Genomic DNA, 23175 nt, shown 5'->3' on the forward strand with positions numbered 1-23175 from the left:
TCTTCAAAAACACAGTTTGCCGATGTCCTAATGTAATAAAACGTCTCATCGTGTCAAAAGATAAAATTCTCAGAATTTATTGCCATTATGTAAGCTCTCTCCATACAACTATTTTTGTTTTTACAAAAGTCAAAGTTCCACCCCTCCTCCCTTTGAGCTATGTCCAATGTTAACGGGAGCATTTTCCTTCTGATTTCTTCAAAACGCCTTTCGACAGTGGGCTTTATAAAGCAAAGCAGCGGAGGTTAAGGGGTAAGGGCTGGCAGAAGCTCAACAGAAAGTCTGTGTACAGGCAGGTTTAAAATGATGCTGAATTGACAAGTCGCACTCTGTGACATTTTTAATATAAACAGCTTTAGTTTGAAGGACATTAGAGAGCTAAAATGTACAACCTGGACAAAAGACCTCTGTCCTCTCACAATTCTTGCAAAGTACAAGAATAATGGTTCTCAAATGCCACAAGCATGAACTGCTTCTTCCTTTTTACAGAAGCAAAACTTGGAGGCAGGAGGGAGAAGCAAGGAGGCCTACAGAATTCAGATTAGATTTTTAAAAAAATTTTGGCAGTTGAGGTCTGCATATTCTTCTACCTTGATATTTTTTTGTTTTTGTTTTAAATATAAGCACTTCCTTCCCGTCTCCCCAGCCCCACACCAAGCTCCCTGTAAAAACCCCAGACCCTTAGTATATTTACAGGAAACCTAACTGCAAAATACAAACTAGCATGAAATTAATGGTAGTTTGCATTTCTTTTAATATTTATCCCACAGCTGAATAAATACACCAAGCCTGATCCAACTAAACATTTGAAGTTATGATGATTCAGAAGCCGCTGCCTCCGTCACCAAGGATGCTGGTTTTTCATTGAATGTGGATGACCTATCCCCTCGGTCATCAGGAGTGGACGCCATGGCAGCAGGAGCACTGAGAGGAGGAGTGGTAGTAGCCATCGTCGTTGCAGTAATAAGAGGAGGAGGAGTATCCAGGATAAATGTGGAGATTTGTTCCACGCCTACTGTAGTGCCTGGATTAACAGGTAAGCTTCCTATCTGAGGAGCGGAGGATAGTAGATCTGCAGGCCGGGTAGACACCTCAGTCACCATTGGAAACTGCGCGAGAAATTCTGGTGAGATTCCAGAAAGGTTTAGGGAAGGCAAGGAAGGAAGCGGTGGCAAACCTAAGAATGTGGAAAGGCAAAAAACAGATCACAAACACGCATTTTATACTAGGATATTATACGCATATGCATTTCCTCCCTTCGTTTATGAAACAGATACAGTGGTACCTCAGGTTACAGACTCCGCTAACCCAGAAATAGTGCTTCAGGTTAAGAACTCTGCTTCAGGATGAGAACAGAAATTGCACAGCGGCAGCGGGAGGCACCATTAGCTAAAGTGGTGCCTCAGGTTAAGAACAGTTTCAGGTTAAGAACGGACCTCCAGCACAAATTAAGTACTTAACCCGAGGTACCACTGTACTTAATTCGTTCTGGAGGTCCGTTCTTAAGTACAGTGGTACCTCGGGTTAAGTACTTAATTTGTGCTGGAGGTCCGTTCTTAACCTGAGATACCACTTTAGCTAATGGGGCCTCCTGCTGCTGCCGCGCCACCCAAGCATGATTTCTGTTCTCATCCTGAAGCAAAGTTCTTAACCCGAGGTACTATCTCTGGGTTAGCGGAGTCTGTAACCTGAAGCATATGTGGCAGCTCTGACAATATGTAACCTGAAGTACCACTGTATTCTAAATGGCAGAACATATTTAAAATGAATATTGCATGCCGAGAGCATTCAAAGCACTTTACATGTTAGTAGTAATTAGGCCTGGGCAATGTAATTGACACATCGCCCAAGGCCGGTTTGGGAGCCAGAGTGTGATGGTGCCTTCACCGGGTGTGTGTGTGTGTGCTTGCCTGCAACTCCCACTGGGCGCTGGCAGCAGAGGGACGCGGTCGCGCCTGGTGGGAGGAATCAGCAGCATCAATCCTGGCCCCATGAGGCGCCATGGTGAAATTGCCGCTGCTCCCGCCGAGGCAGTTTCGCCCCAGCACCTCGCAGTTTGTTCCTCCCTCTGCTTTTCAACATTGTGATGTTGGGCTGGTGGTACATTGCAATGCTGAAAAGCTGACATTGCCCAGCCTAGTATTAATCCTTACAGCAATGTGGTATCATCCCCAATGTTGGAGATAGGTGGCGCATGGATGCCATGCGCACAAGAAAAAACAGGCTTAATTGAGGCGACCTGCCAATGTGAAATTTTGGGGCGGGGTTCTTTTGCTTCACAGCTTGGTCCCCCTAGCCCTTTTACTAAACTAGACCTCTACCATCCTATACAGAGATGGTCATGTCTCTTAACCCCATGCGGCATAAACTGTAGTCAAAATCTGCCATCGTATGGAAGAGCAGCTTTCCCCCCCCCCGCACACAGATACTTTGTGTGAGAAGGCTTCAACTTTACGCCAAAGGCATTCCTATACAGATTTCACATTCCCTTTTGCGGCTCATGTGGTGCAAGTGAACAAACGACCATTAGCCCTCGTAAGTAGAGTAACGTGCAAACAGTTTATCCACAACTCTCCTTTTCACACAATGACTAGAAAGCAAGACTGACTCTTTTCCCCCGGCTTCAGCACAATACAGAGTGCACAGGTCATACTCTATTTCCAGCAAATGTGGCCTAACTGGTTATGATTCACAATACACAAGAGTGTCACAACTAGTCCAGTTCTAGAAGATTTTTTTAAAAAAACCCTGTATGGTTGTTTTCTATCATTCCCCAGCCAGGCACCCCCAAATTCAGCCCTCCAGATGTTTTGGGACTGCAATTCCCACCATCCCTGATCACGTTAGCTAGGGATGATGGGAGTTGTAGTCCCAAAACAGCTGAAGGGCCAAGTTTTGGTGTGCCTGCTATATGTCAACAGAAACTGTATTCAACTAAACATCAGTTTCTATTCTTTAAAATATGCTTCCTGAATAGGTTAGCCTTTTAATCAGCGCAATTCTTGCCTTCAATAATACGCTTATTGCACAGGGTGAGAATTGTGACTTTTTATCTTTCCTAGAGTCCAAATCCAACCCAAGTGGTCAATATTAACATTCACGAACATGTAAAATCTGTATGCACTTTTTTGCTCCCGCTTTTTCCCCTCTCCCAAACCGCCATTTCAGAGCACTGCTATGTTCAGGGCTATGAATACTCTGTACACAAGGAAAGAAATCAAACAGCGATTTTAACCATTTTTCATTAATAGGTCCAGTTTTGCTAGAGGGCGATGTGGTGTCCAACCCACTGGTTGCTTTTTTTTTAGCAACCCTGCTGTCTTTCTGTGATTTTGGCAGGCATTGCCTGCACACTTTCAAACATATGTACTAGAAGCTTGAACTTTGTTTTAAGAAAGGAAGTCTGAGGTTTTCAGGAAGCTGAACTCTGCACCTCATGCTGCATAAACTGTAGTCAGGACCGCCTCTCCTGGTATGCACCGCAGAGGAATAATAATAGTTTAGAGGTCCTGGGCCCTAAGGAAGTTGTATTATCCTCCACCAGGGCCAGGGCCTTCTCAGTGATGGCTCCGACCTGGTGGAATGCTCTGTCCCATGAGACCAGGGCCCTGCAGGATTTAACTTCCTTCCGCAGGGCTTGTAAGACAGAGCTATTCCGCCTGGCTTTCAATTTGAACTTAGCCCTTTTTTATTCCCTTTCCTTCCCTCCCCCTTCCCTTTTTACGAAGATTACCCGCTCTGGGATCCCACAGCTAATTCTCCCCTGGTCTCCTCGCTGGCCCAAATAGGACTAATTTAGCCAGCTAGCCCTGGTGATCATCAAATGTTTATTGGATGGATTTCCCCCCTAAATTGATTTTTGAATTCTGTATTGTTATTCACATTTTATACTGTATTTTATGCTGTTTTTTGTTGCATCAATTAAGTGTTTTAAATTTGCTGTTAGCTTCCCTGAGCCCGGTTTTCTGAACTGGGAAGCGTGGGGTATAAATAAAAATTTATTATTATGACTGTATTTATTATCCTGCTTTTTCTGAACTCTTTGCAGAACTGTGGACTGTCCTCATATCAAATGTCACGACACTATGCTCACTGTACTTCAGGCTGTGCGGTGGTGAGCTGAAAGCACTGTATAACTGTACTGTACTTGTTAAGATTTGCTTTATCAAAAGCCAATAAACAAGTCTGCAGAAACTTACCAGGATGTCCTATGTCTGCTAATCCAGGACCAGGAATTAAGTGTGGGGCAGGTAAGTTAAGGTTTGGGATATTACCCAGGTTGGGAAGTCCAGTGGGCAATGGCATCAGTCCTAAAAATTGTATGGGGAAGGAGAAAGGGAAATGAATAACCAGGTACAGTATAGCCATTAAGATTTCAAAAGCTTGCCAAATCAGATTCAAGGCAGAGCAAAAACCCAAACTTTACGAGACTGAATTTACGTGTCCAAAAGTCACTGGGTCAAAGGAAGCATGTTCAGTGAATACATTCTCAACTGGATCAGGAACCACGTGGATCAGATGGTAAAAATTTAGCTCAACAAAGATGGCTGCTTCAAGGGATGAGTGTTTCTTTGAAGGGCTATACTAAGACCTCCCCCACTGGTTCTTGCGAACAGGCAATTGGTGCTGTCGGAGTTGACAAGCTCAACTATCTGATGGAGATGTGGTGCTGCAGATGCACATAAAAAGCCAACGTGTATCTGTGCATCAGCTTAACAAGCAGGGTGCAAATCTGTCTACCATGGAAACAGCTGCATTTTGGCAATTTTTTTTGCTGGATGACGTCTGTGTGAATGTTATACATACTGTTGTAACTCATGTCGGGAAGGTACCGTATTTTTTGCTCTATAAGACTCACTTTTCCCCTCCTAAAAAGTAAGGGGAAATGTGTGTGCGTCTTATGGAGCGAATGCAGGCTGCGCAGCTATCCCAGAAGCCAGAACAGCAAGAGGGATCGCTGTTTTCACTGCGCAGTGATCCCTCTTGCTGTTCTGGCTTCTGAGATTCAGAATATTTTTTTTCTTGTTTTCCTCCTCCAAAAACTACGTGTGTCTTGTGGTCTGGTGTGTCTTATAGACCGAAAAATACGGTAGTTTCCTTTGTGGCTGTTGGAAAATTATGTGCGTAGGCCAACAAACAAAATCAAGGGTTAACGGTGTACAAGCCACACAGTTTTGACTCCCAACTAAAGCTTGATGGATGGCAATGTGGTCCTGGCTTTCTCCGTAGCAACATCTCCCCTCGTGCAATTCCCTGTATTTTAGAGTTTTTAAACAACAGATTTTATCTTTTTATGAATTCAAAAATTTAAACACATTGCAGGAGCACCAGGAACATTTCATTCAAAAGCCAGTTAAGCGTTCTTACAAGCCTTGCTTCACTGCAGACCCGTGTAAGACAGCAACTTTTAATTGGGCCTAAATGGTGGAGCAGCTAAAGCTTTTCCTCATCAGTCGGTAGGTGCCACTATTAAGTGGTGTGACTGTGCTTAAGGGCCTTCGTATTTTTTTGGTTATTCTGGTTCTGCCATGTTGGTGAATATCAAACGAAAATATTTATTTTCCTATTTCTGAAAATCAAATCAAATATTACCATATTTATTAAAAACAGGCTCTTATAAAAATTATAATTTTGCATTTCCCAGCACCTCAAAAAGGTGCCTATAACGCGGCAATATGCAAATGTACATACATTTAATTAAAATCATATATTGGGTTACTGCTCTGATTTTTTAGAAATATTGTGCGCATCACCGACATTAAATTAGAATCAGTATACCTCTAGCCCATGGATGTGAAAACCCGTACATTTCAAACTACAATTGTAGAGGGGGAGGAGATAACCTCAAATTTAACCACCTATATTTGCCAATTAGAGCACTGACAGAATTAGTGACGGCAATACACTTGTGGTTTGAAGTTCTAGTACAGCCTCTGCCTACCTGTAGTGGACAATTTCCATCAGGTTGGAGAAGGTTGTATTAATGCACCGAACAAGGAAAAACCCACACACTTGCGCCTCTTGAAAAGATTGCTTCATTTTCATTGTGTTACCACTTACCTGGCAAAGTTACTGCTGGGTTAACTGGAGGAAGAGTCTGACCTGACTGGGGAGGCAATAATGGTACTGTAGGAACACCTAAAGGGAAAAAAAAGGCCAACTTTCATTTCAGATGCCATCTAGATTATACCAGACAAAACTATTTGTCTATCCAGTCCAGCATCATCTGCTTCAGAACTCTCAGGGGTTACAAGCAGAGGACTTTCCTATCACCTACATCAGGCATAGGCAAACTCTGGCCCTCAAGATGTTTGGGACTACAATTCCCATCATCCCTAGCTAACAGGACTAGTGGTCAGGGATGATGGGAATTGTAGTCCCAAACATAGGCATTTTGCCTATGCCTGACCTACATGATTTCTGCACATTGCTCCCTGTTCTTTCACTGAATTCCACCTACGGAAATCAGGATCCCACCTTTCGTGAAGAACAGTTCCATTCCGCAGCACCAGGAGTGTCCCACTTTGCAATGTCTTGGCACAAAGGTTCGCGAGGCCTTGGGTTGTTGCTTTTTACCCCACGGATCTTGAGTAATTGGAACAATAAACTAAGCTCATCTCTGCTTGCTCTTTCATTCGGAAATATCCTAATGGCATAAAAAGACAAACCTGTATTGAGCACGTTAGGGACGGCAGGAGTCGAGCTAATGGAAAGCCCAGCCAGAGCCTGTTCGGTTCCTGTAGTTCCAGGTGGTAATGAAGGTGGAGGGTTCACCGAAGACAGCTGAACCTTATTGAAAACGAACAAAAAGACGCCATGTTGTAGAATTGCTACTTTAGTGGGATTCCCAAGAGCATAAAACTCTCAGTTAGGATTCAGCTTCAAGAGAGCAAATAGCAAATGTATATACTTGGAGAGGGAGATGCAATTGTGTCTCTGCAGTATCACATTTTACACTGCTCCTGCAGGGATGGAAATCTGACACATCTGTTAAGGACTGGAGTGCAAGTTACAAAAATAAAATAAATCGCCGCAACTCACTTCTGTAAAGCCATCTTTGAGTGGGGTAATAGGTGAACTAGACAACTGTCCTGGAAGAGAAATCTTCTTTCCCTCTTCAAAAGGGCGCGTCGGTATTCGATGCAAGTAACCATAGCCAATGCCACAACCGAGGCTTTTAAAATAGAAACATATAAGGTATTAGAAAGTACAAAACAAGGTGTTTTATCCTTTACCAAAGAGTTGCTGCTTTGGAAATATACATGGTGCTTTGTCAGGATTCAACTCTAAATAGATCTAGTTCATTTATGAAGCTAGTGCACAATGTATGTTTGCCACTGCAAGCCATAGCTAATTCAGTGGCTGCTGCTCCAAGGCAAGTTCTCAAAGAGACATATAAAAGACAAGATGGTAAAACAATACAAAAAACCGTTAACACTAAAAAGAATGACTAATGGCAACTGAATGTCTGGATGTAAAGCAGCTCTTGACCTGAGCTAGGAGCCAGATGAACAGCCTTCTATAGACAAGGCCTTCTCAGTGGTGACACCCCATCTCTTGCCATTGCTTGCCTAATCTCAAATGACACGGGGAATCTGAAGGAGGACCTCTATTGCAAATCTGTAATGCATGGGTAGCTTCTTGTGGAAGAAAGCAGTTACTGAGGTCCGCAAGCTATGTATTCAATGATTAACTGAGAGACAAGATTATTGAAATGAAGCACATGCACACACCCATTACAGTGGTACCTCTAGTTACAAACTTAATTCGTTCTGGAGGTTAACCTGAAACTGTTCTTAACTAGAGGCGTGCTTTTGCTAATGGGGCCTCTTGCTGCCGCTGCGCCGCCGGCACACGATTTCCGTTCTCATCCTGGGGCAAAGTTCTCAACTCGAGGTAACTCTTTCAGGTTAGCGGAGTTTGTAACCTGAGGCGTTTTTAACCTGAGGCGTTTGTAACTCGAGGTACCACTGTATATGAAATGCTGTTGTACAATTAAAAAGGGACCCCTGACCATTAGGTCCAGTCGTGACTGAATCTGGGGTTGCAGCGCTCATCTCGCTTTATTGGCCAAGGAAGCCAGCATACAGCTTCGGGGTCATGTGGCCAGCATGACTAAGCCACTTCTGGCGAACCAGAGCAGCGCACGGAAACGCCGTTTACCTTCCCGCTGGAGTGGTACCTATTTATCTACTTGCACTTCGACGTGCTTTCCAACTGCTAGGTTGGCAGGAGCAGGGACCGAGCAACAGGAGCTCACCCGGTTGCGGGGATTAGAACCGCCAACCTTCTGATTGGCAAGTCCTAGGCTCTGCGATTTAACCCACAGTGCCACCTACGTCCCGTTGTACAATTACAAGAGTTATAAATTGCTCTCCCATTTTGTCTCCATTTGGCTCAATATACAATCCCCTTTCCAAGTTAGATATCCCAGAGTATCCAGATACCACAAGCGATTGCCAAGCTATTTGTTAACCCCATATGCTGTGGTGGTGGTGGTGGGGGAATCCCTATTATTACATTATCTTCAATGTACATGAAATAAGTGTTAATAAGTGTTTACTAAATGGAAGGGCGTGGGTATTCCCTCAATCACTCATGTTTCTATACATTAATCCAGGGAGAAATTCTGGAGCATATGAGAAATTTTGCTATACAGCAGATTCGTGCACCTGCTCTTTCCTCCCACAATTGTCATGGCACACCTTGGTCTATATACAGACAGCTGTGGGAAAAAGGTGTGGGAGCCTCAGCGCTCTGCCACCTCAAGCAGAGGACAGAACTGCACACCTATGCAACAAGTGTTCACTTAGCGTGGAAACAATCCAGAAGCTTAATATTATTTTTCTCTTAAGTCAGCTTACCTTCCTTCTCCACCCCAGGCCGAGTTTGGGGTAATGACCACTTCTCGACAATTATCAGTATCTGTGTTGTATACGTAAAGTTTTAATGGTTTGCCTTCATGAGTTTCAATAAGGGAGAATAAATCCTCGGACTGGAAGGAGAGAAAAAACAAACGGTTATTTTTCTTTGACATAAGCTAGCGCCCTCAATATCTTAGGTCTACTACAGCCCTTCTAAACCCACTAAGCAATGCTCTAGATTCCGAAGTTGAGAACTGAGCCTGCCGTTTATGCGGAAATGGAGACTGGAATGTTGCAAAGCCACAAAATGAATCTCCTCGGGAGTTTGTGCCAGCTCCACACAATTACAGCGAAAGAGCAAATTTCGAATTCCCAAGTTATTTATGTCTACTCAAAGGGAAAGATCTGTACTGCAGGACTGCAGGACACAGGGCAATCCTGAAACCATTCTCAGAATGACCTTCGAGTTAAAAATAGCCCCCGCCCTGGTTCTTTAATAAATGAAATATGTACTTACCTCATTCATGACAGTATCTGCACCAATGATGTAGTCACTATGAGGTCTGAGACCTGCAAGAGCAGCAGGTGAGTTGGATTCAACTTCCTGGTTTCAAGACATAAAATTGAGAGAAGCAGTAGAAGTTAAAACTAAAGTCAGAAAAGTTACAGAAGGCACCACCAATCTTTGGTTAAAAAACAAGAAAACCAAAACTTCAGACTGATTATGTGGGGTTTTTTGGGGTGTGGGGTCCTCCCTTCTCCATTTTCCACCTAAACTCCCTGGGCAACCTCTGGCTCACAAGTTAATGGTGCCCTTCAGTTCATGCAAAGGTGTGTGTGGGGGGGAAACCCCTCTGTTTGAAATGTATTTTACTAAAAATGCATCCTAGACCTGCTCTGGGCACTGATCTGTTGCCATTGCTCGCCCAGTTATCCAACAAGATTTACTACACTGTCCTTAGCAGTAACAAGAAAAATGGGCACATGCAGGGTATAAAAAGCTGCCACAATATACAGAACCGTGACAGCAACTGAAAGCCGTATGCACATAGACCTCTGCATGTGGAACCACACATGGGCAGCACACTCTGTTTGCTGAAATGATGTACAGTGGTACCTCGGGTTAAGTACTTAATTCGTTCCGGAGGTCCGTTCTTAACCTGAAACTGTTCTTAACCTGAAGACCACTTTAGTTAATGGTGCCTCCTGCTGCTGCCGCGCCGCCAGAGCACAATTTCTGTTCTCATCCTGAAGCAAAGTTCTTAACCTGAAGCACTATTTCTGGGTTAGCGGAGTCTGTAACCTGAAGCGTATGTAACCTGAAGTGTATGTAACCCGAGGTACCACTGTATTGTTATTGGTTGCTTACACACAGTCTTTGCCCACAAGAACTGCACATGGAAACCTCTTTTCAGCTCAGATACAGTCTGCTTGACCTGGATGTGCATTAAACCAAAGGATGAAAATCCTACTGGCTTTGACGACCAATAATTTCACTCAGTGAAGAAATAATTCAAGGAAATGGGCCTAATTTAGAGAAAGCTGTTGCATGACACTCCAACCTCCTCTAGGACTTGTGCAAACTCCCTCTGGACTGCTCCAACAGCAATCCTACTTGCTATTAAAAACGTGTAAATACAATTAGAACTAGAAGCATCTGCATATCCAGATTTGCAGGGAATTATGTTTGCAAGCAAAGCAAGCGCTCTGCTACTGAGCCACAGAGAGAGCCATGGTTCAATAGTAAAGCACACACATCCTTTTACATGCTAAGGGTCATGGGTTCAAACCCTGGTCTCTCCACGTAGGAGCGGGAGAGACTCCCTGCAGAGCTACCAGGCAGACAATACTGAGCCAAGAATGTCCTCTTGCCTGACTTTCTCTATGGAAGCATGATGTAGAAAAGCCTCTACCTGCTTCTACTTACCAGCACATGCCACACATTCTCGTTGGCCCCGTCAAAGCTGCAGAAACGGATGCTGACTCCCAGTAGGCCTTGCCCACCCCAGAGGTTGCTGGGAGTTACCGATGTCTCTCTGAGCTCCAGGGTTTTGCTGCTGTATACGAGCATCTTCACGGGCTTCTCCACATTCGCTTTCAACAGATCCTTGAGCGTGTCATTGTCTTTGTTCTAGGAAAGGCATATAGGTATCGTTTTCAGAGTTCCTTTGCAATTACATTCTTCGCTGTAGCGGCATATAAGCACTTCAAAGTTTCAGATTGGAAAATTATAGAGAGAAAAAATGATTTAAAAAAAAACTCATTCAGCTATTGGAATCCTTGCTCATGACAGCAATGTGGAGTCTAGCTCAATGCCATGAAAAATGATGGGACATCTGTACAACTGGGGAACTCTGTGGCACGGCAAGAAACAAGGCTTGGAGCCACAAGCATGTCACGTACCCCACCCCAAGTTCCCAGCGCATAAGGTTCTAGTGGCAGAAGTATTAAGTTCCCGCATTTTAAGAACTCAGTCCTCTAATTAAAAGGCTTCTTCTTGGACTGCAATCAGTCCCCTTAACGTTTTGTCAATTCAAATTCTTAAGTTCATGCTCTGAGCTTGAATGAGGCAGATCGCCACAAAAGTTGTACTCTGGCAACAAAAATATTGGGTTGGATCTAGACTAAATTAGATGGGAGTCCCATTGGCTTCGAAAGGACAAGCCATGATTCTAGCTGCAATGATTTCAAAGGGATTTAAGTGCAGTTAAGTGTGGAGCCAATCAATTTTCTCGGTTTTGAAGACAGCTATTATTTGATTTGTATGCTTTGTTATGCTTTACATTAAAGACATAATACAATATGCACAAATAAGTCCTATTTGAATATTTGGTGCCATTAAAAAAATACCTGACTTCCTGGAAGGAAGGGATGAAGCGGTAATACTGGTAATGTTGCAAAGTAAGTAAGATATCACAAGTTCATCGTCCATATCTGTTCTACCTGCACAAATTCTTCGCTGCTAATTATTCCCAATATCCTTCATTTCAGCTTCCCTGCTTCTTTTCTGCAACTTTCACTGGTATAGTGAAAATGAAACTGGGATACTTCAGTTCTGCTTGTCTCTTTCGCTCCAGAAGGCATAGGGGGAAAATCCAGACAGAACCACTGTCTTTCAATCAGACACCCCAACTTTGTTCTAATACAAGCTTCCTCAAACTCGGCCCTCCAGATGTTTTGAGATTACAATTCCCATCATCCCTGAGCGCTGGGTCCTGGGAGCTAGGGATCATGCGAGCTGTAGGTCAAAAACATCTGGAGGGCCGAGTTTGAGAAAGCCTGTTCTGATATAATCATAAGAAAGGTTCCAGGGTAGGAGCATAGAAACCAAAAATATCTTCTTTCATCAATGACCCATTGTTATGGATTTATGCCTGGAGTGATGCGCTTCTGTTGGCTACTCCAATTCGAAAGCCATGGAGAGCCTAAAATAGCTAACATAATTTGAACCTCACTCAAAAATACTTTTAAGGTGGATCATGGCCTTTTTTTATTGCGAAATGCTCTCCCTGGACTAAATCCAGCAAAAAACATAAAATATATATTATCAGGTTGTAAAGTTAAGAGAATTGATTTCTGGTTCTCAGATATGCATCCTACAAGCCTAAAACCCACAGCAACTTTAATTCAGGAATTAACTTACCAGTCTCGAACCATTAATTGAAACAATGAAATCAAAGAATGGCTCCAGTCCAGCTCTATGTCCTGGTGAATTTTCTTGCACCTGCAAAAACAAACATTACAAGAAAAATTAGGAAGACAATTCAATGGGTTTGAGAGCCAGTGGGAAAAGCCTGAAATTGCCAGCCAGGCACCCCATAAGACAGACATTAGATCGCTGGAAAAACCACCAGTAGGGTTACTACAAATGTAAAAGCCCACCACTTTTTCTCATGTCAAACCCTTCTTCCCAGGCATCCAGTATTAAAAGATACTTCACTTCAACAGAGGAGGCAGCAAGAAATCTATTTTTTGTTAGAAACAATATCTATTGTTTGTTAGAAAGTATGGCTGACTACCAAGTCCGGCCAAAATGCATGGTTCCCTATTCTCAAGCCACCAATGTCACAGCGACCTTCGTAAATCCAGAATTGGAGATGTCAGCTCAACGATATTGGCAGCCCTTGGAAACCAGCTCTAATTAACTTTTAAAGAAACGTAGCCTGTGCCGTGCCTCTTCTGTCATCAGGCCCTGACAAAAAGTTACAGTACTGTAAATTAAAGTAGTGCAAACAAAATACAGAAGGCTGTTGTTTTTTTGTGTGCCACACTACAAACTGTAGAATCCATTACACCCCACAGAATCTTTTAAAAATAAAGAACAAGCTTTCCTCATCTGAATAGCTGTTTGTAGCAAAGGAAGGCAATCTCAGGGAACTTCCTAGGATCAGGAAGTAGGAAAATTAAAAGTGAAGATGGACCCAAAAAATTCATTTTGCCAATCCACAGTGTATGCTGGCATGACAGGACAAGGCTGGCTTGCATGCTAGTCTAATCTAGGTGGATTATTTTTAAATCTCACAATTCAGTGAAGCAGCTAAAGGGACATGACTAGCAAAATACTGACCTTAATTAGACTGATCAGGCAAAGTGTTGCCCAGAGAACATTCTCAATCGAAAAATAAAGGGATCTATTAGGGATAGCAAAATGTTCCCAGAAAAATGGACAAAAACTCACTTTCAAAGTGTTGGTGCTGACCTTTAAAAGCCCTAAATGGCCTCAGACCAGTATACCTGAAGGAGCATCTCCACCCCCATCGTTCAGCCCAGACACTGAGGTCCAGCGCCGAGGGCCTTCTGGTGGTTCCCTCATTGCGAGAAGTAAGGTGGCAGGGAACCAGGTAGAGGGCCTTCTAAGTGGTGGCCCTGTGGAACGCCCTCCCATCAGATGTCAAGAAAATAAACAACTATCTGACATTTAGAAGACATCTGAAGGCAGCCCTGGTTCGGGAAGTTTTTATTGTTTGATCTTTTACCGCTTTTACAGTGGTACCTTGGGTTAAGTACTTAATTTGTTCCAGAGGTCCGTACTTAACCTGAAACTGTTCTTAACCTGAAGCACCATTTTGGCTAATGGGGCCTCCTCCTCCTGCTGCTCCGCCGGAGCACGATTTCTGTTTTCATCCTGAAGCAAAGTTCTTAACCTGAAGCACTATTTCTGGGTTAGCAGAGTCTGTAACTTGAAGCGTATGTAACCCGAGGTACCATTGTATTGTTCTTATTAATATTCTGTTGGGAGCCACCCAGAGTGCTTGGGGAAACCCAGCCAGAGTAGGGTATAAATAACAACTTCTTCTTCTTCTTCTTCTTCTTCTTCTTCTTCTTCTTCTTCTTCTTTCTTCGCTGGTTTACTTGCTATTACTCAAAAGTAGCTTCATTAATACTGGCTGCATAATGACATCCCCCAACCATTAGGAAGTCTGCTTGGACTTTTGAAATTACTCCAGCTATTTCTGACATACTTTCAAGCCTATCTTCACAACAAATTCTGTTAGAACTGACAAGCTGGTGAAGTGGATTTATTTACATATCTGTCTTAAAGATGTTTTCTTAAGAAACAGATCTATTAATTTCAATGTGACTGTGTTAGAGCTTTAGGGTTTTTAACTACTATGCATCTAGAATGAGAGAATTTGGAGTTTAGTTCAAGTGACTCAAGTTACCACCTTCAAAAAGCTTTTAAAATGAATTTTCCAGAACATTTATCAGTTGCAAAATGCTGAAGAGAGATTTTTTTTTTGTAGTGCAGAGGAAGCTAAGTGTAATAAAATGTTTCAACAAAATATCTGCAGTAAAGGCAATTCTTCAGTTAGTACCATGAAAATTGATTGTCAGATTGCTTTAAAAATATATTAAAATATTATAGGATTCCAATGAACACTTTCAGAAACAATCTATTTTTTCAGGAGAAAAGGCTTTGTAAGTGAATTGATCCAATGGTTACAAGAAAATAAATCACCTATACTGAGCAGTGATCCCCCGCCCCACCAGTACATCTAGTCAATTGTTGTAGCTTATTTTATAACCATTCCTTTCTAGACCAGTTGTAACAGAAGGGCTGATGAAAAAGCAAAAAAACAAACCAACACAAAAACTTGCAGTAATGTACTTCTTCTAAACCTCTTCAGCATAAAATCACTTTACATGCAAGAAGCCGTTATTTTTCCCTACTGTTAAGTAATATTGCAAAATCAATATAGAATATACACATCACTTTTTAACTACCACAAGTAGGTCTTATGAGAACCTCTGGTTGCTTCACTATTCCATTTGCAAAGTGCAGATATGCATATATTTCAATACTGTACAAGACTGTATATGCAGGAATTAAATATCGCATACAAGCTAAATATTCTGCAACCACTTCTTCCAGTTCCTCCCAAGTTTAACAAGTTTTATTCCTAGCTTGCCAAATAAAAACTTGTTTTAAGTTCAGGCTTTGGTGGACCTCCAGAGAAAAGCATCAAAGGTAGAACATACACATGCTCTCTCTGAAAATCAGCTCCTTGCTCAGCAGGAAGCGGGTACACATTCTGCAAGCATGGATGGAACAGCCTTCCAAACAGCTTACCCCAGTTATACCTGTTTTAGATGTCTATGGGACAAAAAGTGGGAAATCACTCATTAAACAGGACGGGCAAAGAGTAAAAAGGTAAAGGACGCCTGACAGTTACCGTAAGTCCAGTCGTGAATGACTCTGGGGTTGCAGCGCTCATCTCTCTTTACTGGCAGAGGGAGCTGACGTTTGTCCCCAGACAGTTTTTCCAGGTCATGTGGCCAGCATGACTAAGATGCTTCTGGCGAAACCAGAGCAGCGCACGGAAACGCCATTTACCTTCCCGCTGGAGCGGTACCTATTTATCTACTTGCACTCTGATGTGCTTTCGAACTGCTAGGTTGGCAGGAGCAGGGATCGAAGAACGGGAGCTCACCCCGTCACGGGGATCTGAACTACCGATCTTCTGATTGGCAAGCCCTAGGCTCAGTGGTTTAGACCACAGCGCCACCCGCATCCTGGTACTCCTGGTTAATGCCATGACTGAGATTCCAGAGCAACTGAGCTGTGAGCTCCGTCTGATATGACAAGAGTAAGAACTGCTGAACTCCTTCCATCCACTTTACAGTAACATCTCCTTTTAACAGTGCCACTGCAAGAAATGAAGCCTCTCCACAGAGCTGAGCTGGGGGTACCATATTAATGCCATATTAATCCATAACTTCACTCAGCAGCTTCACAAACATAAAACAGTAAAGGATGAGCCTCCCCTTTCCGTCCTGACCAAGTCTTATAACTGATTCCCAGGCACTAACTGGAACCTCACTGCCAAGTATGAACCTCACTTGTTTAAGCAGAAGCAAAAATTGCCTTCCAGGTTCTACTGTGTTGTTAATGTTTCAGTCTATGTAACTTTGGTAATGTCTATTCAGTTACTGCCAACTTCTAAGCAAAAGCACTCCAGATCTGGAGCTGGAAAGCAGCAGTTGGGAGAACGTCCAACTTCTTACTCTCAGGGAGATGCTGACAATCGAGAGCACAAGAGACATGGCGCCCCCTTGCAGCTTTCCTGCAACACACCTCTTCGTACAGTATGAGTGCTGCAACTCCATAGCTGCTTTTGACTGGACTTAACTGTCCAGGGGTCCTTTACCTTTTACCATATTGTAGAAATATGTACAACTAGCAGGGCTAAGAAGTTACTTCTGATAATTTCTGCGATAAAACACAAAACCAGATTTGGTGTCTTAAAGAAAACAAGTATGGTGTTCAAGAACACGTTCAATAATGTTCAGTAATGCATCAAGATTGCAGGCAAGAATTCACCTGACAAGTCCCCTCAGCGGAAGCCTTGAACAAGAACTTCCGTTTGCGCAATGGGGTTCTCCCCTCCCGGTTCCCACTGGCTTGGCAGATTTATGGGTCTGGATAACCCCTGGAATAGTGTGCAGGTGTGGGAGAGTTGTGGCAAGCAAAAATGCTTATGCCAATGAATAGTGCAATACTGAATTCCTCCCTTTCTCTTTGCCGGAGGGAAAATAATTAAAGAATGCTATCATCTGGAACAAAATGTAATATTTTAACAACATATGTCCATATGAAAGAAATCAGATGAACATCAGAAGCACCTTCAACAGTATACTGTAACAATAACATTCCTCAAATTATTATGCATTATAAAGGATGAAATTAAATATAGAACTATAGCCATTAGCGTCCGGTGTTAGGGCTAAAACAACACATTAAGATTACTTCTTGCTATCTCAAGGGCTCAGGGCAAATTATAAGAGACCCTTCTCACTTCATTCTAAGGAGGCGGTGATATGCATTAGGTAGTAACCAAAGTGGCTTGCTCATATCTCAGGCAAGGCTATGAACCTAGTCGTTTCCCATCCACTACACCACATTAGCTCACAAACATACTGTGAGCACCTACACACGCTGGGACAAGACTCCAGGTATTACTCTTCTACAGATTCTAGGTATTACCCTTCTACAAAACAAAACTTTACTATGTGGCAAACTATTTTGGTGACTATCTACAGTACCATTCAAGTCAGGCAAGAACATCTTGGTAGGGGAGATCACATCAGTAATTAAGAAGCAGCTTTCAAAATGTGACTCAATGAATGGTGAGCCATAATTTCTTTCAACAAAATGACAGGCCTTGAGATGCTGTAAACTGCCAGACAACTATCAAAGCAGGTAAACAGAAGCGCACATCCGAGTTGCTTGAATGCTTTATTTATGGTTTATTGGTGCTGTTTTAAATTTTGTTTCTGCCTACATTTCAATAGTTACATTCCCTGTACCACATATAGCTAACAAGGGACACGGATGGGACTGCGGTCTAAACACCTGAGCCTCTTGGGCCTGCTGATCGGAAGCCCAGAAGTTCAAATCTGCGGTACGGTGTGAGCTCCTGTGGCTCTGACCCAGCTTCTGCCAACCTAACAGTTCAAAAGCACACCAGTGCAAGTAGATAAATAGGTACCGCTGCGGCGGGAAGATAAAAAGGGTTTCTGTGTGCTCTGGCTTTTGTCAGTGTTCTGTTGTGCCAGAAGCAGTTTAATCATGCTGGCCACATGACCCGGAAATCTGTCTGTGGACAAATGCTGGTTCACTCAGCCTGAAAAGCGAGATGAGCGCTACACCCTATGGTCGCCTTTAACTGGATTTAACTGTCCAGGGGTCATTTACCTTTCCCATATAGCTAACAGCTATAGGTTTCCTCAGGTGGAAAGCGATTATTCCAAATATAAAAATAAATGAGTTTCTGCAGCACTGTGACATTCCTTTTCACACTTCCAGCTTTTCTTCAAGACTCAGGACAATACAGTATCAAAGAGTCATTGGTCATATTTGAGTGTGCTTTGAAGCACCAAGGGTAAAATGCTATGAATACAGCACACCAACATTGCTATATAAATTATATTCATGTGCTACCAATTAACTTTTTCTGGGAGAGTTGCTTTTAAGTTAACTGGATTGTCCACAATCAACAATGTGATTATGGCTTACCTGGTCTGCATTGGACTAGAACAATGAAGTAGCAAAGATCTTACAAAAGATCCTTATCTCTCTTATACTTCCTCACACAGTGAAAAATGAGTAACTGATATCTAGTAAAGTTATTCATCTTGAGATGAAACACCTGATAAATGAGCTCTACAAAGAAGCTTCAATGGAGTGAAAGTTCTGATACTGAAATCAGCCACTATTTCCAACTTTCATAGTTAGCTTGAAGATAATGAACTAAAAACTGGACATTATATTTATCTTCAAATACACCGTTATTTGTGCAGGAAATAAAGCAAGATTTTCTATTATGAACAAATGCAATTTTAGAAAAATAAAGATGCAACTTCTCCATTATACTCATGAAAAGAACACTCATGATGTTCACAGGGGAGAATTTGAGGTCTTCATATTAGTAAACAACTAAGAAAGCGGATTAACTTTTTAATCTTCAGTGATGAATATTCACTTGTATCACCTTAATGACTAACAAATCTATTATGGCATAAATGTCTGTGAACTATAGTCCACTTCATCAGATGCATTTTTTGAGTTACAGATATATATATATCTATACACACACAGTTTGGAGGGAATGTAAGCACTGATATCAGAACAAAATGTTATGTAGAAAGCACAGAGAGTGGTAATTACATTATTAACAGTGGCCACTGTTGAAGGTTAATAACATAATCATCACCATTTGAACTTTCTGCATTTCACTTATTTCATACCAGTGTTTGCACATGACTAAACATACCCCAAGCATATATATACACCTGAAACTCAGGATGACACTTTATGCAGGTAATAAAGTTGGCTGTAACCCAAAAATGCTTCTTATATCATTTTTAAAAGTGTTAGTTGTTAAGGTGCCACAATACCCTTTCTAGGGTTTTTGTTTTTTGCTGCAAGACTAATGGCTTCCCCACACTTCTGCTTGTCCTGTGGCTGGAAAGCATGGGTCCAAGAGATTTTGTGCTTGTCTCGTTCAGGTCCAAGTCACTGACAAACGTCAATCCCCCAAAAACCTATTGAGATTTATTCTGATTCAGCAGTAAACAGCGGGTTTTCCCAAGGGACAAGTGTAAGGATGAATCCTACCAAGTCTATCCCTCTGGAACGTATTAGCTTTTGACAATTCTACGAGATGTTCTTTTTGGTTCAACACTTCCCCAACAGAAGGAAGGCAGATGACGCTGGACACTTCAGAAGTATCAAGGTCATAATTTTCCTTACAGGATCTCAAGACTACAGCATCAGACACCATCTCTTTCTGAGTACAGTGGTTCCTCGGGTTACATACGCTTCAGGTTACAGATGCTTCAAGTTACAGACTCCGCTAACCCAGAAATAGTACCTCGGGTTAAGAACTTTGCTTCAGGTTGAGAACAGAAATCGTGCAGCAGCTGCGCAGTGGCAGAGGGAGGCCCCATTAGCTAAAGTGATGCTTCAGGTTAAGAACAGTTTCAGGTTAAGAATGGACCTCTGGAACGAATTAAGTACTTAACCTGAGGTACCACTGTATAATCATTGAACGACACCGTGAAGTTACTCAAGTGATGGAAATAAAGCTACCCGACATGTAGACTATGCAGTAAAACAGAATGCATGAGTAGCACAATCAAAATAGGGAACAAGGCAAGACAGAAGCAGCATATCAAAGGTGGGTTAGTTTGGGCTAAGAAAACTCTGGACTATTTAAGTATATAAATAGAAATGGTGTGGGAGATAGCACGCCATTACACTCCCAATCCAAAATGTACTCAACAAGCAGCGCGACCTGCTTCTGAAAAAGGCTCTATAAGAGCAGACTGGTGGTCACTGTTCAAAGTGACTGTGCCCCAATAGTTACAGAGGTGCAGAAGGCTGGCAGGAGATTCTCTCCAAGAGAATCATCAATGTAATTGATAAAATCCTGCTTGCAAGTTCTTTACCTATGCGGCTCCCTCAAAGCACCAATGTGGGGTAGCATGCACAGAGTGTCCAACTAAGGCCTGGAAGACCAGGGTTCAAAACATCTCCTCTGCCACAAAGCTCACCGGAGTGACCTCGGTGGGCCAGTCCTCTATCTCCCTGCCTTAGCCAACCTCGCAGGGTTGTTGTGAGAAGAAACCGAGGGAAGGAGGCATAGCTGTCAACTTTCCCCTTTTCTTGCAAGGAATCCTATTCGTAATAAGGAAATGTCCCTTAAAAAAAGGGAAAAGTTGACAGCTATGGAGGGAGGCAGGGAGAGAACCACTTACCAGCTTCTTAGGACTGAAGGTATAATACAGTGGTACCTCAGGTTAAGTACTTAATTCGTTCCGGAGGTCCATTCTTAACCTGAAACTGTTCTTAACCTGAAGCACTACATTAGCTAATGGGGCCTGTCGCCACCACTGTGCTGCCAGAGCATGATTTCTGTTCTCATCCTGAAGCAAAGTTCTTAACCCGAGGTACTATTTCTGTGTTAGCGGAGAGTGTAACCTGAAACGTCTGTAACCTGGAGCGTAACCCGAGGTACCACTGTAAACACAGCAACAGCGACAACGTTTCAACCCACCCAAACCCCCTTCTTTCCCCAGCAGCATGTACTCGACCACGCAGCCCAACCAAATAATAATAATAACAACAACAATAATAATAATAATAAATTATTATTGATACCCCGCCCTCCCCAGCCAAGACGGGCTCAGGGTGCCCCTCTCTTCCAAGTTTAAAGGAGGGCAGCTCCCCCCCCAAAAAAACAAACACCCTGTTCTGGAAAGGCAAAGTGGAGAAACGATCAGCTTTGCAGAGGGCTGGGCTGGTGCGGCGGTGGCGGGAAAGCCATTTTGTGTATCTAACCCTGGAGGGCACAAGGAGACGATCGGCTGTGGTGGCCACGATTCCTGCACTGTAGAGGCGGTGGGGGGTGGACTAGATGACCCTCGGATTCCCCTTTCCCAACTCTTACGAGTTTGTCCTATTATATCCTCCTCTGTCGCCCCGTTCCCAGCCAGCCAGCCAGGCCGAAGCCCACCCCACCCCCCAGTGTCTTCCTCCTGCGCGCATTCCCACGTACACGCTTCCCCCGCCCGCGCGCATTCCCACGTACACGCCTCCCCCGCCCGCGCGCATTCCCACGTTCACGCCTTTTCTCCCCCCCTCCCCTTGCACGCCCAGCGCCTTCTCTTACTCGCAGGACGTGGTAGCCCTCGGTGCCCCCGCCGGGGATCTCCACGCTCTGAGAGGAGCCCATGGCTCAGGCCCGGAGGACGCTGAGGAAGCGGCGGCGGCAGCTGGAGCGGGGCGGTTGTTCTCAGCACACACGCCCTCGCCCGGCTCCTCCTCCTCCACCTCTTCGCCGCCACCGTCACAGTATTAAGGACGTGGCACTCCGTCGGGCCGGGGCCGCCGGGTGCGCAGTTGGCTGAGGGTGGGGGGAAGGAGAAAAAGGGCACACACAGAGAGGAGGCGCCGCTGCGGCCGCTCCCGCGACAGCGCCACCTGCTGGGCGCAAGCGCTCTCTCTATCTCTCACACACAGAGACACCTATGCACACCAGGAGGGCAGGAAGGAAGACGGCTCACCCGTCTCGGCCCCGCGGTTGCTTATGGGAACTCAACCGGAAGAGGAATTAAATAAAAGGGGCCGTTTCTACGGATCCCCGCGAGGGACGCAATTCTCGACAGCTGCGACGTCGCTTCGCTCGCCGGAAAGGGGTTCTTACCGTAAAATGCCGTGGAGCGGCGCGGTTACCGTAGTTGCTGCTGCTCCCGCCGCTGTTGGCTGGGACTACTAATGGACCATAACTAGGATCGCTTCTTTTCGATTATTCCCGTGACTTTTGTTTGGGGCTTTGTATGTGGGATGATTATTATTATTATTTGGATTTTCAGATTTTCCATAACGGAACAAGGGACACGGATAAAGGGGGTGGGGAGAAGGGAAGAAACGTTGGTTACCAAAGCAGGGCAATGCACAACACCATTGTTGCAAAATCAGGCAAAATCAAAGCCAAGAATAGAAAAGGAGAAATGGGGAGACGTGGTCAGGTAGGCGCGGGAAGGCTCTGGCAGGGACCGTATTATGCAAATCGCTCCAGCCAGGGGTGCCAGACCCCAGAAAAGTAACTTTTTCATCCGCTGCAAGACAGGAAATCTACCACACTCCTCCTGTAAATGCTGTTCGTGCCTTCCAGTGCTGTGAAAAGGGTTGCTTAGCCACCAATAAAGCGTGCAGGGTCTAGCCACAAGGTCCCTCCTTCAAGAACTTCACAAAGCTCACTTTAAGATCCCAATAAAAGCCATGTCACAGACCTGATAGTCATAAACCCAGTGTTAGAAATCTCCCAGGTGCATTTTGTGACCTGCGCAGGTCCAATTGCGACCACGTGGAGATCTCTGGATGCCAGGCTGGCGGCTGGGAAAAGCAAAACGTCACTTAGAGAAGGATTTGAAATAGGGTCATGGCATCTCCCGCATAAACTGCTTTGGGTTTGATCTTTAAAATAGAAAGCGGTATAGAAATGAAATTAATAATAGTAATAATAATTCCACTAAACACACACACACATGGCACCTAGGCAGTCCATTGTGGCAACCGTAACTAAGGTTTGGTGATTAGATTACCATATTTTTTGCTCCATAAGACGCACCCCCCCTAAAAAGGAAGGGGAAATGTCTGTGCGTCAGTGTGGTGTAGTGGTTAAGAGCGGTAGACTTGAGGTTATATTATGAATCCGCAGCCTTCTGCTGGTTGAAAGATTGGATCTTACTGGAAAACACTGATGTCCTAGATCTGGAAGGGTTTGACAACGCTTTTGGGTGGCAT

At 43.8% G+C, this 23175-nt stretch overlaps 1 protein-coding gene across 1 annotated transcript; it reads right to left on the bottom strand.

The window, feature by feature from the left end:
* Nucleotides 1-61: 61 nt before the first annotated feature.
* On the bottom strand, nucleotides 62-21950 carry GORASP2 (golgi reassembly stacking protein 2). Its single transcript, XM_083711664.1, has 10 exons — nucleotides 21539-21950; nucleotides 12508-12588; nucleotides 10792-10995; nucleotides 9382-9468; nucleotides 8865-8995; nucleotides 7042-7174; nucleotides 6669-6789; nucleotides 6061-6138; nucleotides 4200-4310; nucleotides 62-1177 (listed from the first exon to the last, which is right to left on the bottom strand). The coding sequence occupies exons 1-10, from the start codon at nucleotides 21599-21601 to the stop codon at nucleotides 813-815; spliced, it is 1374 nt and encodes a 457-aa protein (XP_083567790.1). The 5' UTR covers nucleotides 21602-21950; the 3' UTR covers nucleotides 62-812.
* Between the last annotated feature and the right edge of the window lie 1225 nt (nucleotides 21951-23175).

This window comes from Podarcis gaigeae, assembly GCF_964106915.1.
Source record: "Podarcis gaigeae genome assembly, chromosome: 1".
Taxonomy (NCBI): domain Eukaryota; kingdom Metazoa; phylum Chordata; class Lepidosauria; order Squamata; family Lacertidae; genus Podarcis; species Podarcis gaigeae.

Bases quoted from the DNA above. Each gene is read 5' to 3' on its own strand.
- GORASP2 (XM_083711664.1), bottom strand. From the start codon at position 21,601: ATGGGCTCCTCTCAGAGCGTGGAGATCCCCGGCGGGGGCACCGAGGGC. The intron at 10,996-12,507 runs GTAAGTTAATTC...TGCCTTTCCTAG, and splicing joins CAATTAATGGTTCGAGACTG to AACAAAGACAATGACACGCT. The intron at 6,790-7,041 runs GTGAGTTGCGGC...GTTTTCAATAAG, and splicing joins TCAAAGATGGCTTTACAGAA to GTTCAGCTGTCTTCGGTGAA.